This window comes from Triplophysa dalaica, chromosome 2, assembly GCF_015846415.1.
Source record: "Triplophysa dalaica isolate WHDGS20190420 chromosome 2, ASM1584641v1, whole genome shotgun sequence".
In the NCBI taxonomy this organism is placed as follows: domain Eukaryota; kingdom Metazoa; phylum Chordata; class Actinopteri; order Cypriniformes; family Nemacheilidae; genus Triplophysa; species Triplophysa dalaica.
In genome coordinates this window covers 16,064,712-16,079,267 of record NC_079543.1, presented here as the reverse complement: position 1 = coordinate 16,079,267, position 14,556 = coordinate 16,064,712, and the positions used below count along the sequence as shown (strand labels likewise).

At 38.2% G+C, this 14,556-nt stretch overlaps 1 protein-coding gene across 2 annotated transcripts in view; it reads left to right on the top strand.

Annotated features, from left to right (window-relative positions):
- The first annotated feature begins 209 nt into the window (after positions 1–209).
- The window catches only part of sugt1 (SGT1 homolog, MIS12 kinetochore complex assembly cochaperone), a 71,730-nt gene continuing 57,383 nt past the window's right edge, over positions 210–14,556 (top strand). For both annotated transcript variants that reach the window (XM_056764314.1, XM_056764305.1), the window contains exons 1-3: positions 210–355; positions 443–491; positions 13,352–13,442. In XM_056764314.1, coding sequence (XP_056620292.1) covers positions 342–355; positions 443–491; positions 13,352–13,442 — 154 coding nt within the window. In that variant the 5' untranslated portion in view covers positions 210–341. The remainder of the gene's footprint in view (positions 356–442; positions 492–13,351; positions 13,443–14,556) is intronic.

Here is a 14,556-nt window from a genome sequence, read left to right as displayed (position 1 = left end):
AAGAATAATATACACGATGTTAATATCTTCATAGATGCTCTTTACTCCTGTCCAGCTGGTGGTGGTAATGCAACGTAAGCGGATCTGCTAACCGAATTTAAACAATAGTAGAAGAAGAAGAAGAAGAATCTTATTGGTCCATGACAGGACAGTCTGCTCAGAGCAGTCTATAGGGTTGGTTTAGGGGTTGGGCTTAAGAGGTAAGGCCCAATCAAACATCAGTGTTTTCGTACTATTCTATCCTAGGACTGGCGGGCCATTGTATTTTATCATCCCTTAAGTGTTTCGCTTTCATCTAGAACTTTCTGCAGCATTCTACAAGGCGAAGATATAGAGACCAAATGGCAACCAGCAGGTGGTTAATTTACTTTATTTAAATGCTTTTCTTCCTTCAATCGTTCAATAATGTCGTAATCAATATCGAAATGCGTGTGGTTTGCAGGAGTTTCCCTGATAGTTATATTGACGAGCATCCGAAGACGGCTCTTGAGGTACTTCTCAGTTTTCATTATTTTACATGATTGTAGTTTATACAGCAGTTAGTATTTAAAATATGTCTTATGTTTTTTCCCTCTAAACACAGCTGTAAATTTGTACAACCGAATTAGAAACGGATCGATGGCCTGCGGTTCACGTCGTAAATCTGTGCATATGCGTAGTATTTAGAAGATTTGCATTGTCACAGGCGAAATATATTTTATGTTACAATACGGTGTATATTTGCAGGAATGACAGATCTTTACATATATTACAAGTGAATTCTGTTCACATTTGTTATTGTAAGAGTTTACAGTAAGTCTGTATTTGCTCAAAATTTGATAATGCATTAGCTAGCAAAATAAAATCGGCTGTTCTTCTGCAGCATTTATTGATCTAGATTTAATTTCAGCATTTTACTTTATTTTTATTTTTTTTATAATCAAACGTAATGGTTAACATTAGCTTATGCACCATGAATGTACATACAAAATTATTTTGGCATGAACTAACAGTAACAAGGATTATTACAAGCTGAAAAGTGTAATGCGTATTGTTAATGTAAACAAATACAACTTTCATTGTCAAGTATTACCATTATTTTTATTATTATTTAGCTTTACAATATTTTTAGTACATGTTGTAGGTAAAAATGATGGGCTTGCTCACTGGGAGGCTGCTGTTATCAGGTTTAAGGCTTTGCACTTGAATATTATCATCAGACTATATATACAGTTGAAAGAAAAAGTATGTGAACCCTTTGGGCTTACTTGGATTTCTTCATAAATTGGTCATAAAATGTGTTCTGATCTTCATCTAAGTCACAACAATAGAGAAACACAGTCTGCTTAAACTAATACCGCACAAACATTATACGTTTTCATGTTTTTATTGAACACAACATGTCAACATTCATAGTGCAGGGTGGAAAAAGTATGTGAAACCCTAGGCTAATGACTTCTCCAAGAGCTAATTGGAGCCAGGAGTCAGCCAACCTGGGGTCCAATCAATGTGATGAGATTGGATGTGTTGATTAAAGCTGGCCTGTCCAATAAAAAACACACACCAGTTTTGAGTTTGCTGTTCTGAAGAAGCGTTGTCTGATGTGAACCATGCCTCGCACTAAAGAGCTCTCAGAAGACCTACAATCAAGAATTGTTGACTTACATAAAGCTGGAAAGGGCTACAAAAGTATATCTAAAAGCATTGATGTCCATGTGTCCACGGTAAGACAGATTGTCTACAAATGGAGAAAGTTCAGCACTGTTGCTACACTCCCTAGGCGTGGTCGTCCTGTAAAGATGACTGCAAGAGCACAGTGCAGAATGCTCAATGAGGTGAAGAAGAATCCTAGAGTGTCAGCTAAACACTTACAGAAATCTCTGGCACATGCTAACATTTTTGTTGACAAATCTACAATAAGGAGAACATTAAACAAGAATGGACTTCATGGGAGGACACCAATGGTGGAGGGGGCATCATGGTTTGGGGCTGCCTCAGGCCCTGGACGGATTACTGTCATCGATGGAAAAATGAATTCCAAAGTTTATCAAGACATTTTGCAGGAAAACTTAAGACCATCTGTCCGCCAACTGAAGCTTAACAGAGGATGGACGATGCAACAGGACAACGACCGAAAGCATAGAAGTAAATCAACAACAGAATGGCTTCAACAGAAGAAAATATGCCTTCTGGAGTGGCCCAGTCAGAGTCCTGACCTCAACCCGATTGAGATGCTGTGGCATGACCTCAAGAGAGCGATTCACACCAGACATCCCAAGAATATTGCTGAACTGAAACACTTTTGTAGAGAAGACTGGTCCAAAATTTTTCCTGACCGTTGTGCAGGTCTGATCTGCAACTATAGGAAACGTTTGGTTGAGGTTATTGCTGCCAAAGGAGGGTCAACCAGTTATTAAACCCAAAGGTTCACATACTTTTTCCAGCCTGCACTGTGAATGTTTACATGTTGTGTTCAATAAAAACATGAAAACGTATAATGTTTGTGTGGTATTAGTTTAAGCAGACTGTGTTTCTCTATTGTTGTGACTTAGATGAAGATCAGAACACAAAGCCTGATTCCATAACTTCGAATGTGCTTTAAAGCATTGGCATATTTTCAAAGCTCTGTAGGGGAACAGGCCTCACATTACTTGACACTTTTTTTTTATCTTGACATATTCTTCTAAATTAATAATTTGCAATTATTAATGTCCACTAAATTTTATGTATGATTGTACTTCCATTTTTTTTTTGGTCCAAACTTTCCACAAGCTCTCCTGCAAGCTGACATTAAGAAACGTTTTCATTCTTTTCAGTGTCTTTTAATGGCACTACTACAGTGTGCTTCATTAAGATACAAAAACCTACAAAATGTGCCATTCTGTCCTCGAAATTGACATTGAAAACTGTTTAAACTTGTTCGTGTTTATTTTCTGAAAGCAAGCATTTGTAAATTGCAGATCCGTTTTGTAAATGAATATAGGACAAAAATGATCAATATTAAACTTAGCCCTTGTTTACACATGACTTCTTTTTCGAAGCTGCTAGCATCTATTTTAGATTATAATCCCATGGAGTAAACCATGTTTTCAAAAACTTCTTGAGCGGTTTTTTAAACGTCAGCTCCGGTGTCTTTTTCTGCAACTCAGAGCGTCTTTTCAGGTTTAAAAAGTTCAACTTTTCAGAAAAAAAACCTGTCTTCCTGCACAAACGCTGATGACGAAGTCATGGCCTTCGTCTGCTGCTTGTAACCAAACGCTGCCAGCTTTTTTTTACTTAAAATGCGCCATGGTGAACTTTTTCTTCTCAAAAAATAAGTTAAGGTTGAACTGTAATGTATATTGAAATATCGAAAATGTGATAAGTTTTTCTCAATTGTCTACACACATATTCTGAAAGCATGCCTCATATTCTCAGAACTCTATACACAAGTCCAAAAAAACACACACAATGGGCAAAACCCCTCAATTCTCCTGCAAAATGAAACTTTACATTCAAAATAATGTTATTTCTTCTCAAAATGGGATTTTGATTTCAAATGACACACACAAACCATCATATGTATAGACATTTATAAGAACCAGCTGAACACTGATGTGCTCAATGTAAAACACTATGATGAATGTAAAAAAACTTCTTCTCCATTCATCATAATGACTTAGGCCTTTTTTTGGTTCAGTGTTACACTTACTACAGACAGTACAAACATAAGTTTGTCGTACACAAATACACGGTAAAATTTTATTAGATTTTTCCCGCAAAAACAATGTACACAGTGTACATCCCATTCCCGACCAACACAAAGTTGCAAATTAACTTCATACAAAACAACAGAAGAATTTACTGTAAACAGTTACAGTAAAAAATAAACTATGCTGCATCCTCTCTTCTTTTGCGGTCTGCGATGATATTCCTTCCCCTCTTTCGTCTTTTTGTGAGGTTGAACCCAGCCTCATCAATGAAGATGAACTGGTCCTCCACTGCAGCCACCTCTAGCTCAAGGACTCTCTGAAACACACATGACAATATCAGAAATAGACATGGAGTGGTCACTATTGTGAAGCACAATCATTATGATTACAATATTGAGATATGTATAACTTACTGTATACAGTGCTGAGAGTATGCTTCAATTGTGGGACTCACTTGCACATAGTTATATCGCAATTCTTTGACTCTTTCTGAATTGCGTTCAAATGGCCCCCTTAAGACCTGCTTCATCCTGAGATTATTTCTGCTCGGTCCAGTGTTGATAAGCTTACCCTATCAATATCTTGAAACATGTCATTGTTTTCTATAATTTTTCTTTCTATTTTCCGTAATGTTATGGCGTTGTTTTCTAGGACCATGTTCATGATTCCAGTTTCCTGTTCAGGAGACAGAACACGTTCTCGACCACCTTGTGTTGGTAATCTTTCAGTTCTGCCAAACGAATAGTAAAATACTGTATATACAAAGTAGGAATACATTTCCTAAATACTTGAAACATACTTTACAGTATTTTTACAGTCCTACAGAACAGTCCACAGGCAATACTGTACTACTGTACTCATTGAGTACTGTATTGATATGCAGTACTGCAATTTTCTAGTCAGAGTAGATTTCTTACCTATTCTCATTTCGGAAAGTCTGGATGATAGATGCTACATTGTACCTGCTATTAGTGGCTGTACTCTTTGCCCAGCCTCCCTCATTGTTAGACGATGGTTGACCACATGATCAACCAAAGTGGCTCGGATCTCATCAGAGATTATGGTCCTTGGCCTTCCTCGTCCTCATCCTCCCCATCCTCCTCTTACTTTCAGTCCTCTGGCTCTGCCTCTGTTTCCAATGTTGGCATCTATTGCTCCAAAACAGAAGAGCTCACCTGTTGCCCTTTTATGCTAAAGCTCTGATTGCTAATTGTAAAACTGTGTGACGGGTGTTTGCCCTTGTGATGAGTCAGTGTGCATATTTGAATGGCAGTGTGTTCCTTGTGAAAACAAGATATTTTCTGCATGAAAATTGTGCCAAAAGCAGAGAATTGTGTGTAGTGTTTTGAAAAAAGAGTGATAAGAACTGCAATTTGAGTGTAAAGCAGGAACTGTGCATGTAGTTTAGCAGAATTGGTTCAGGGGGTTGGTGAAAGAGTTACATGTTGTGGTCATTGTGTCTAAAGTACCAGAATTTGTGTGTAAACAATTGAGAAAAACTGTAAAAGGGGTGGGTGAAAAATCTATTCACATATAAATCGCGATTCAGTCCACTACCGATTCTTATCGATTCACAGATTTTTCTAATTAATATAACAATTGTTGATGTTATCGGAAAACAAAAAAGGCAGATTTTTTGCGAGAGTGGTGCGGCACCAGTATAGCCGAGAGGCAAAACTGTCTTCACAGCTTCAGCAACAGCGATGGCGGGGGTAAAATAAATACACCAGGGCTCCAGACTGCGACTAAATGGTCGCATTTTGTGACCAGTTTTCTAGACAGTACGAGCATTTTTACTCGCGCATATTCAAATTTGGAATTTCTTTTAGATTTTATTTCATGTGGAAAGACGAGAAGAAACACCAGCCCACCACCAGTGCAGGCTGTGTGTGATCGTCAACTGCGCGTCAATGCTTGGGTCACTCACATCACTGATGTTTCCCACTGCCGCTCAGTCGCACAATCCAGATCCTCATTGACAAGTTTACGCACACAACATGAACAATTACTATGAGCTGCTGTTTGCTGATACTGATTTCTTGAGCCCGCGGATTAACGATAAGATATAGGAGACCTTCAAAAACGAAACTTTCCGTGGAGGAGTTCAGGAAACCTCATTTATCTGTGGATTACTTGAGACATCGCTGAATTATTTTGAAATCCGTTCACAGCAATAAACGAATGAAAGGCAAATGTTTTATTAAGTTTTATTTGACGTTACGTGTTATGAACATGAGGAAAAGTGACTTTAATACACAATAAAATTATTGTAAGAACTAGTGGTGGGTAACGCCGTTAACGCAGTGAGACTCTTATCGCGCGATAAAAAAAATGTCGCCGTTAATCTATTCTCAAAGTTGGGTTGGGAGCTGGCTCTATACTACGCAAGCTATGATGACTTTCACCTTGATATTTTAGCGCGGATGTATACCAGCTTAACTGCACTGTACGGAGCGAGAACAAGATTTTTCAACTCGCGTGATTCGCGTCATTCGCGGAAGCAGAAGCCGCCTCATCATCTCATAACCAGTGCTTCATTCGCGCGATTCGCGCAGCAAGTAGGTCTATTGGCTCTTTGCATTAACACATAAATCCCTCGCGCTTGACGCGCCATTCGCGTTTGGTCTGAACACAACATAACGTTACTGTGAAATTACCGCATCAAACGTGACGTGCTAACATGGATGCAGCTATGAAGCCGCCGGGTTTGCTTCAGGGAATATTAATTTTTAAGAAGCTTCCCAATAGAAACATCGACAAGACTAAGGTTGTTTGCACCTTGTGCAATGCAGAATTGGTTTAAAAAAAACACTTCTCTCAACAGGTAGTGGTCTAGCTTTAGTTGAAACCAGTAACTTTGTATTGAGATCTAATGTATTATGGCTCCTGTATGACATATCGCTTGTTGCTCCCTCACTCTTTGTAAGTCGCTTTGGATAAAAGCGTCTGCTAAATAACTAAATGTAAATGTACTGTAGGAGCTCTTCCAGTCTCAAGTACCACCTAAACGCAAATCATCCCTTAGCTAATGCGGAAGTAAACACAAATTCATCTTATTGAACATAATTTAATTTTCATCACCAATTATCATAGTAGAACAGCTTTCTCAAGCAGTTTGTGATGCATTTTGGAAACAGGAGATGAGCCCCTGGTCTAATGCGCCACCTGGCTTGAGAAACCCGTTCTCAAAGACTTACTTTTAGTCATTATTTGGGTAGCACACATATTCTGAATGCCTTCGGCAGAATTCAAATGAGCCATTTTAATCTAGATTAATCTAGATTAAAAAAAATAATCTATGCCCACCACTAGTAAGAACATAATAGGGTTGTCACGATTCTGGAAATTCAAACTACGATTCAATACCTAGAAAAATATCGATATTCGATACAATGGAGAAAAAACTGCCATAACAATAAGGGACCAAATGTTTACCTTTATTTAAAGTTAAATTGAACAAGCCTAGACAATGAGGTATTTATTTACATTATCTACTAATTGTTAATTTAATGATCATTTTACTAATACATTTACTACTCAAGCCAAAGTTGTATTTGTATTTCAGTATTAATGGACAAGAGTTTACATAAATATTTGAGAGTTTAATAAATGCTTGAACAAATGTATTGCTCATTCATTGCTCATTAATGTTAATAGCCTACATTTATATGATTGAAAAAAATAGATATTTGGCTTTTATTAACATATAATTATTGATCAGCATACATATAGACAGAAACGCAAACGTAAACGAGAGTGCACTAAGCGCCAGATGTGTTACAGAGTCACTGCACTGGCTATCTTTTCTAACATAAACACCTTTTAAGTGCTGCAAATGAGTCAAGTCTGTGAGAGGAGGCGGGGCGCTGTTGTTACTGCGTTCACGTGCAGTGTGTGTCCACTCACTGTCGGAAGAAAGAGAGCGAGCGGGAACTGCAGCTGGTATCGAAACGTGGGACATGCGTATCAGAACAGTTTAAGATTTTCTGGATCGATACGTATCGGAATATCAATATTTTTGACAACACTAGAACATAACACGAAGCCTTCCATTTTAACGAAGCTGCTTTGCATCTTTTTAAATAAGCAGAACCATATCTGCTGTTATCAACCTTATTTTTAGTATCAGTTTTAGTTATTTAATATAACAATTGTTGATGTTATCGGAAAACAAAAAAGGCAGATTTTTTGCGAGAGTGGTGTGGCACCAGTATAGCCGAGAGGCAAAACTGTCTTCACAGCTTCAGCAACAGCGATGGCGGGGGTAAAATAAATACACCAGGGCTGCAGCTGGTATCGAAACGTGGGACATGCGTATCAGAACAGTCTAAGATTTTCTGGATCGATACGTATCGAAATATCAATATTTTTGACAACACTAGAACATAACACGAAGCCTTCCATTTTAACGAAGCTGCTCTGCCTCTTTTTAAATAAGCAGAACCATATCTGCTGTTATCAACCTTTTTTTTTAGTATCAGTTATAGTTATTTTGGGGAAAATGTGAATAAACGCGTTGCTGACTGATTTAAGGTGTGCACCTACATTTTTCGCTTCCACTCTAAATCAGGGGCTACAGTGCTCATAGGAAAAAAATTTAGTCTGGAGCCCTTTGCACCCTTTCCCATTTTTAGCGAGTGCAGGATTTTGGAAATACTTCATATTTGATCAACTCTATGGTAAGAAGGAACTTGACAAGACGTATGCAATATGAAAGGTTTGTAAATCGAAGATTAAGTATTTTGAGAACACTGAACGTAAAGACTCACATCGAACGCCATCATTACAGCAAAATGGAATAAAATCTTAACAAATATCACATCGAATGTGCCTTTAACATGACAAAGACCCAAAACATATTGCCAAGTCAACCAAAGAGTGGCTTAAGGAGAAGCATATTACATGTCCTAGCCCGTTTCTAGACCCTAGTCCTATAGAAAATCTATGAAGGAGGCTAAAACTCCCATTTGCTGAGCGACAGCCAAGAGACCTTAAAGATTGACAGAGTAGTGGACTTTAATGTATCCCGACACATGTGCAAATCTGGTGACCAGCTATCAGAAATGTCTTACCTCTGTGCTTGCAAAGAAGGGTTTCTCCAAAACCCACAAATTTATGTTTTGCTCCGGGATCAAATACTTATTTCAGTGACTGAAATGGGAATCAATTTATAACCTTTATATAAAACAATCCCCTGATATTTTTTTATATTCTGTCTCTATCAGTTGAAATAAACTTTACAAAATATTTTTTTATATTCTGTCTCTATCAGTTGAAATAAACCAACCATAAAAAATTATAGACCCTCCATTTCTTTGTGAGCAGGCAAACTTACAAAATCAGCAGGGATCAAATAATTATTTCCCTTACTAAAGGTTATAGGAATGTTGTAATTAATGTTAGAGGTGTGAACCTACACTGGTGTCACGGTTCGGTTCGATTACGATTATCATGTCATCGATTCGGTTCAATTCGATATCACGATGCATTGACGATGCATTGGCGTCTCAAATTTCAATTTTACTAGTTCACATGTTTGTCAATAGATACAGGCAGTATGAACTGAAACTGTAATTTTACCTGCTCTAATTTGACTATCAAACATCAAACAAAACTCAAGTCTGGACTTTAGCATTTGTGGTATTCCACCCTGCGCATGATACTACATGTTAACAATGATTTACTTTTTAAACACATGTTACCCTAATTTATACTGCAACATCGTCTGATAAAGTCACCGTACATCTACATTAATGAGTAGTAGTTATTTTCCCCTGTAGTGCACTGCCTCCTCCAACAAACTTTGTTCATGTTCGTGTACCCAAACAAACAATCAGTAACAGTGACAAATGCTTAAAGTCTGTGTTGTACTCGTTGATGAATCGACCAAGTTTCAGTAAACGTAATGTTTAGCTTATCCGCCACGAACATACTGCACAAAATAGATGCTGAGAAGGTCGCCAAAAATAAAGCAATGCATGGGGAAACGGCTTCGGTGTGTTAGTTGCAGTGTGTGACGTCCTTTGTAACAAGCTAACGTTAACTCGCTTACGTTTACTAGCCAAGTAAGTTATAATCGCTTACATAGCAGATTCATGTAAAATACATTGGTAATCAGCATTTTTTGCAACAACTAATTTATTCATGAATCAGCATCAACTACATTAAAGAGAATCACTTCATTTAAAGTGAATAAAATAGCCTTCTTACTAGAGTTCAACAACCATGGATGAACTGATCGCATACCTGACTTAAATATGTTGCGCAATGCGCAGGTGAGATGAACGCGGAGAGCAATTAGCACAATTAGTTTAGGTAAACATAAACATATATATGACAATAGAGAATACGAGTTTAATTGATTTGAGGAGGGGACAACCCTCGGATGTGGGGGGGAAGTGTCCCCTCCGTCCCCCCGGGATTTACGCCCATGCCCCTGTGTGTTTTATTTGTGCGTGACAAGATTTACACACAGTTTGTGTCCTGTCCTGGTCCTGCTTACTGCATTTTTCATAAAAGCCGAAATGTGCATAGATGTCGGCTTTTAAAGTAATTGGAGCATTTTTGATTAAAGCACGTATGCGACATGACGTCAGAAAAACGTAAGTACGTAATAACCTGTTATGGTCAGTAACTGAACCGATACCGAATCGTCCTTGTTTGCATCGCGATGCATCATAAAAACTATTAATTTCGACACCCCTAATTAATGTAGGGCTGAGCGATTTGTTTTATTAAAAAAGTATCGATAATCGACTTTAAAATCATTGCGATGTCCCATAATATTAGGTGTCTTTGACTTCATCCAATGTTGCGCAGACATTTGCGTGCTGATGTCATTCGCTGACCAATCTGCCGATACGGACCGGGGAGGGTATTCGTACCGGACCCACCAAGTGCCAAACAAACACGCACACGGACAGACAGACATGCCACGCGCACAAACCAGTGATGCAGTGACTTGTGTAATCAGGTAAAGCGCGTAGATAAACCGTAGCTTTTATGCAGTAGAAAGCTGTTGCCTCACGAGCGTGAGGTTTTGCTTTGTCCGACGCAGCTCGTCTTTCTCTTGGACTATCTGTGCAGCAACCGCCAAAATACAGCAGCATATACAACTGACCGAAAACAAAACAGCATTTCCAAAATTCTGTCACTGTAACTGACTGCCTGAGCATATGAACATGAATGTTCACGCTAAAGCCTACATCGCATGATAATGTTATAATGCGTATTTTCTAGTTGGCATAGATTCTTTTTTTTTAATCTAGATTAATCTCACTTTAATCTTGGAATTAATCTAGATTCAAATGGCTCATTTGAATTCTGCCGAAGGCATTCAGAATATGTTTGCTACCCAAATAATGACTAAAAGTACGTCTTTGACAACGGGTATCTCAAGCCAGGTGGCACATTAGACCAGGGACTCATCTCCTGTTTCCAAAATGCATCACAAACTGCTTGAGAAAGCTGTTCTAATATGATAATTGGTGATGAAAATAAATTATGTTCAATAAAATGTACTTGTGTTTACTTCCGCATTAGCTAAGGGATGATTTGCGTTTAGGTGGTACTTGAGGCTGGAAGAACTCCTACAGTAAACCAATTCCTCATTGCACAAGGTGCAAACAACCTTAGACTTGTCAAGGTTTCCATTGGGAAGCTTCTTAAAATAAATTTTCCCTGAAGCAAACCCGGCGGCTTCATAGCTGCATCCATGTTAGCACTTCATGTTTGATGAGGTAATTTCACAGTAACGTTATGTTGTGTTCAGACCAAACACGAATGGCGTGTCAAGTGCGAGTGATTTACATGTAAAGTCAATGCAAATTCGCGATAGAGCTACTTGTGGCACGAATCGTGTGAATGAGGCGGCGCGAATGACGCGAATCACGCGAGTTGAAAAATCTCGTACTCGCCCCCTACAGTGCAATTAAGCTAGGTATAGATCCGCGCTAAAATATCAAGGTGAAAGTCATCATAGCTTGTGTAGTATAGACCCAGCTCCCAACACAACTTCTGAATAGATTAACGGCGACATTTATTTATTTTATCGCCCGATAAGAGTCTCACGTAGCATGTTAACGGGAAATGTGCATTGATACTCCTTCATTCTTCATGTTATTTGGTTAACTTTGATAGGTCAACTGTCTTTCCCGTGTCCCAGCGCGACATCGGACGGGTTTTCCCTGATCGCATCACATATGTCTAGTCAGTACCGATGAAAGGTGAAAGCACGCAGGTCGCTTCGCGAGCATATCACGCTGAAGGGAAAAGGGGATTTACAAATTGCCCTCATTGTAATCCGCCAAAATGACGGACGGCCTTCAGATTTTCCGTCACGGGTAAACGATCCGTCAATGTCAGAGAATTTTCAGTTAACGCGACCTTTGGTACAAACACGTGCAGTAATGTCTGGACCACGGCCAATCAGAGGGGGGTCCGCCGTTTACTATCATTGATTGGTTTAGACCACGATATGTGCCTAATGCGTGTCTGTTGTTGAATCACAGGAAGACTTTCATAATTGAGGAGACTTTTTTTCCTTCTAACGGCTGGTCGCACCGGTGCGACCTCTGATAATTTTAGGTCGCACCATTGAAAAATAAGGTCACATGTGCGACCAAATTGGTCGCACTCTAGAGCCCTGGGGCAACGAGGACCATATGAGAGTTAAATAAAGACTTTTTAGCCAAACTAAATGTTGTGGTGTTTTAATGTATTGTGACAACAACAAATACCAAACAAACTAATTAAATTAAACGAGAGTGAAACTAAACATTTACTCTGATGCATCTTCAGTGCCATCCTTCATGAGAGTTAGAGATTCTCTTTTAGTGCAAAGGTTTTCCCAGCTTCACATCTGCCCTCTGCTATAGGTTACCTGTTTTAACTCCTTATATGAGCTGTGAATGGGTCTCGCAAAGAAATGCGTCATCAACTAGGATTTATCATTAATATAGCTGGAAGACTAATTCCTATCGTGGGGAGAATATCTACCGATAAGCGTTTGAGTGTGAGCTCTTTCAGAGAGTTTCATTGGTTGAATGTATTGAATGAACAGTACATTCACTGTTCTCTGAGCAGAGTTCTTCACTGAACAAACGAGTCAGTTGAGTCAAAATGACATTGAATGGACTGGTACATGTCGTTTATGGTCTAAAATTCTCTGTGTCGCAACAATGCATATCCAGTAGTTACTGAACTTATCTGAAAATCAAAGGTAAATGACCTGGTTTAATATAATTCTTAGGTAAAGTAAATTATGTCAAAACAGTTAAATCTTTGTAAGGAACATTTAACTACACCAATTAAATTAGTTAATCCAGATAGATTTTAGTACACTTAATATAATTGTAGATTTTGTCGACTAAAATAATATGGTATGACTAAAATATGACAAACTAAATTTATATTTCATCATTTAGCAGAAGTTTTTATCCAAAGCGACTTACAGGAGCAATGAGCGATATATCATTCTGGAGCAATAATACAATATGTGCTTATACAAAGTTACTAGTTTCAGCGAAAGAATATTTTAATCAAGTTAATATTTAATGCAAGTGCAAGACCATAAATCAGCTGTTAGCAAAGAACTTTACATTTTGAATTTTGTCTTGCATCTAATTGGGCTGCATTTTTGTATGTCTGAGTATAACCATACTTCTGTCTTATTCTAACAGGAGCTAGATAAGGCTTTGGAAGAGAAAGCTGATAATGCTGATTGGTTCTGCCAGCGAGCTTATGCCAATATACTACTGAAACAGTACAAAAGTGAGTACATTTTTATTTGTGACCCTGGATGACAAAACCAGTCTTATGGGTACATTTTTCAAAATTGAGATTTATACGCCACATGAAAGCTGACTAAATACACTTTCTATTGATATATAGTTTGTTATGATAGGACACTATTTGGCCGAGATATAACCATTTAAAATTCTGGAATCTGAGAGTGGGAAAAATCTAAATATTGAGAAAATCGCCTTTAAAGTTTTCCAGAAGTAGTCCTTAGCAACGCATATTAGTAATGATGGGAAATAAATGAAACTAACACCATTGATTTACCACAGCTTAAACTTTATACACACAAAATTTCATAAAATTAATTTTCCAGGAACATATAAAATTTTACACCTGAATTTTACACTTGAGCTGGCAACGAATCATCATTAACAGAGGCAGACCAACATGCTAAGATGATGTTTTGTTTACATTTTGTCAGAGCAAAATTGGCATAACTTTGACATAAACAACTCATGAAAACCACTACTTTGTAAAGAAGGCATTTAAGAACGTATGTGACTGACTGACCTGAACTATGAAGAATTTTCCCACTCAAGCGGGTTGAATTCTGAGTCCGCATTGAACACTTTGTATTCCTTCATGTCACGGAGTCGAAGCGATCTAAACATTGATTGAATTCGTCGTCTTCCGGGGCATCCTATTATGTCAAGCCGGTCTCTGGACATTCTGTATTATCTTCCCAATGATTTGCGAAACAATCATTTACTAGGTTCGTTAAATTATTGCTGTCATTAGCGTTTAGATTGAGCAAACGTGCTTCCATCAGAATCCATGTTTTGAAGCGCGATCATGACGGATTGTGTACGCTGCGCACGTGAGACGCTATAGCAGGCCGTTGCTAAGAAGAAACAGGTTTGTTTTAACACTCTCTATTGGCTTACCCTTGTAATGACATAGAAGAGAGTAGATGAACTTGAAAGCGCAATCTCTTAACTTTACATAGATACCAAACTTGAATGGGTAGTTTTCATAGAGCGGACAGCAGCGAGTTAAGTTTGTAGGCATGTTTCTGACCATTTTTTGTTCGCGATATTAAGGGATCGACTGACTAAAATAAAGTTTTGATATATTTACGGTAGGA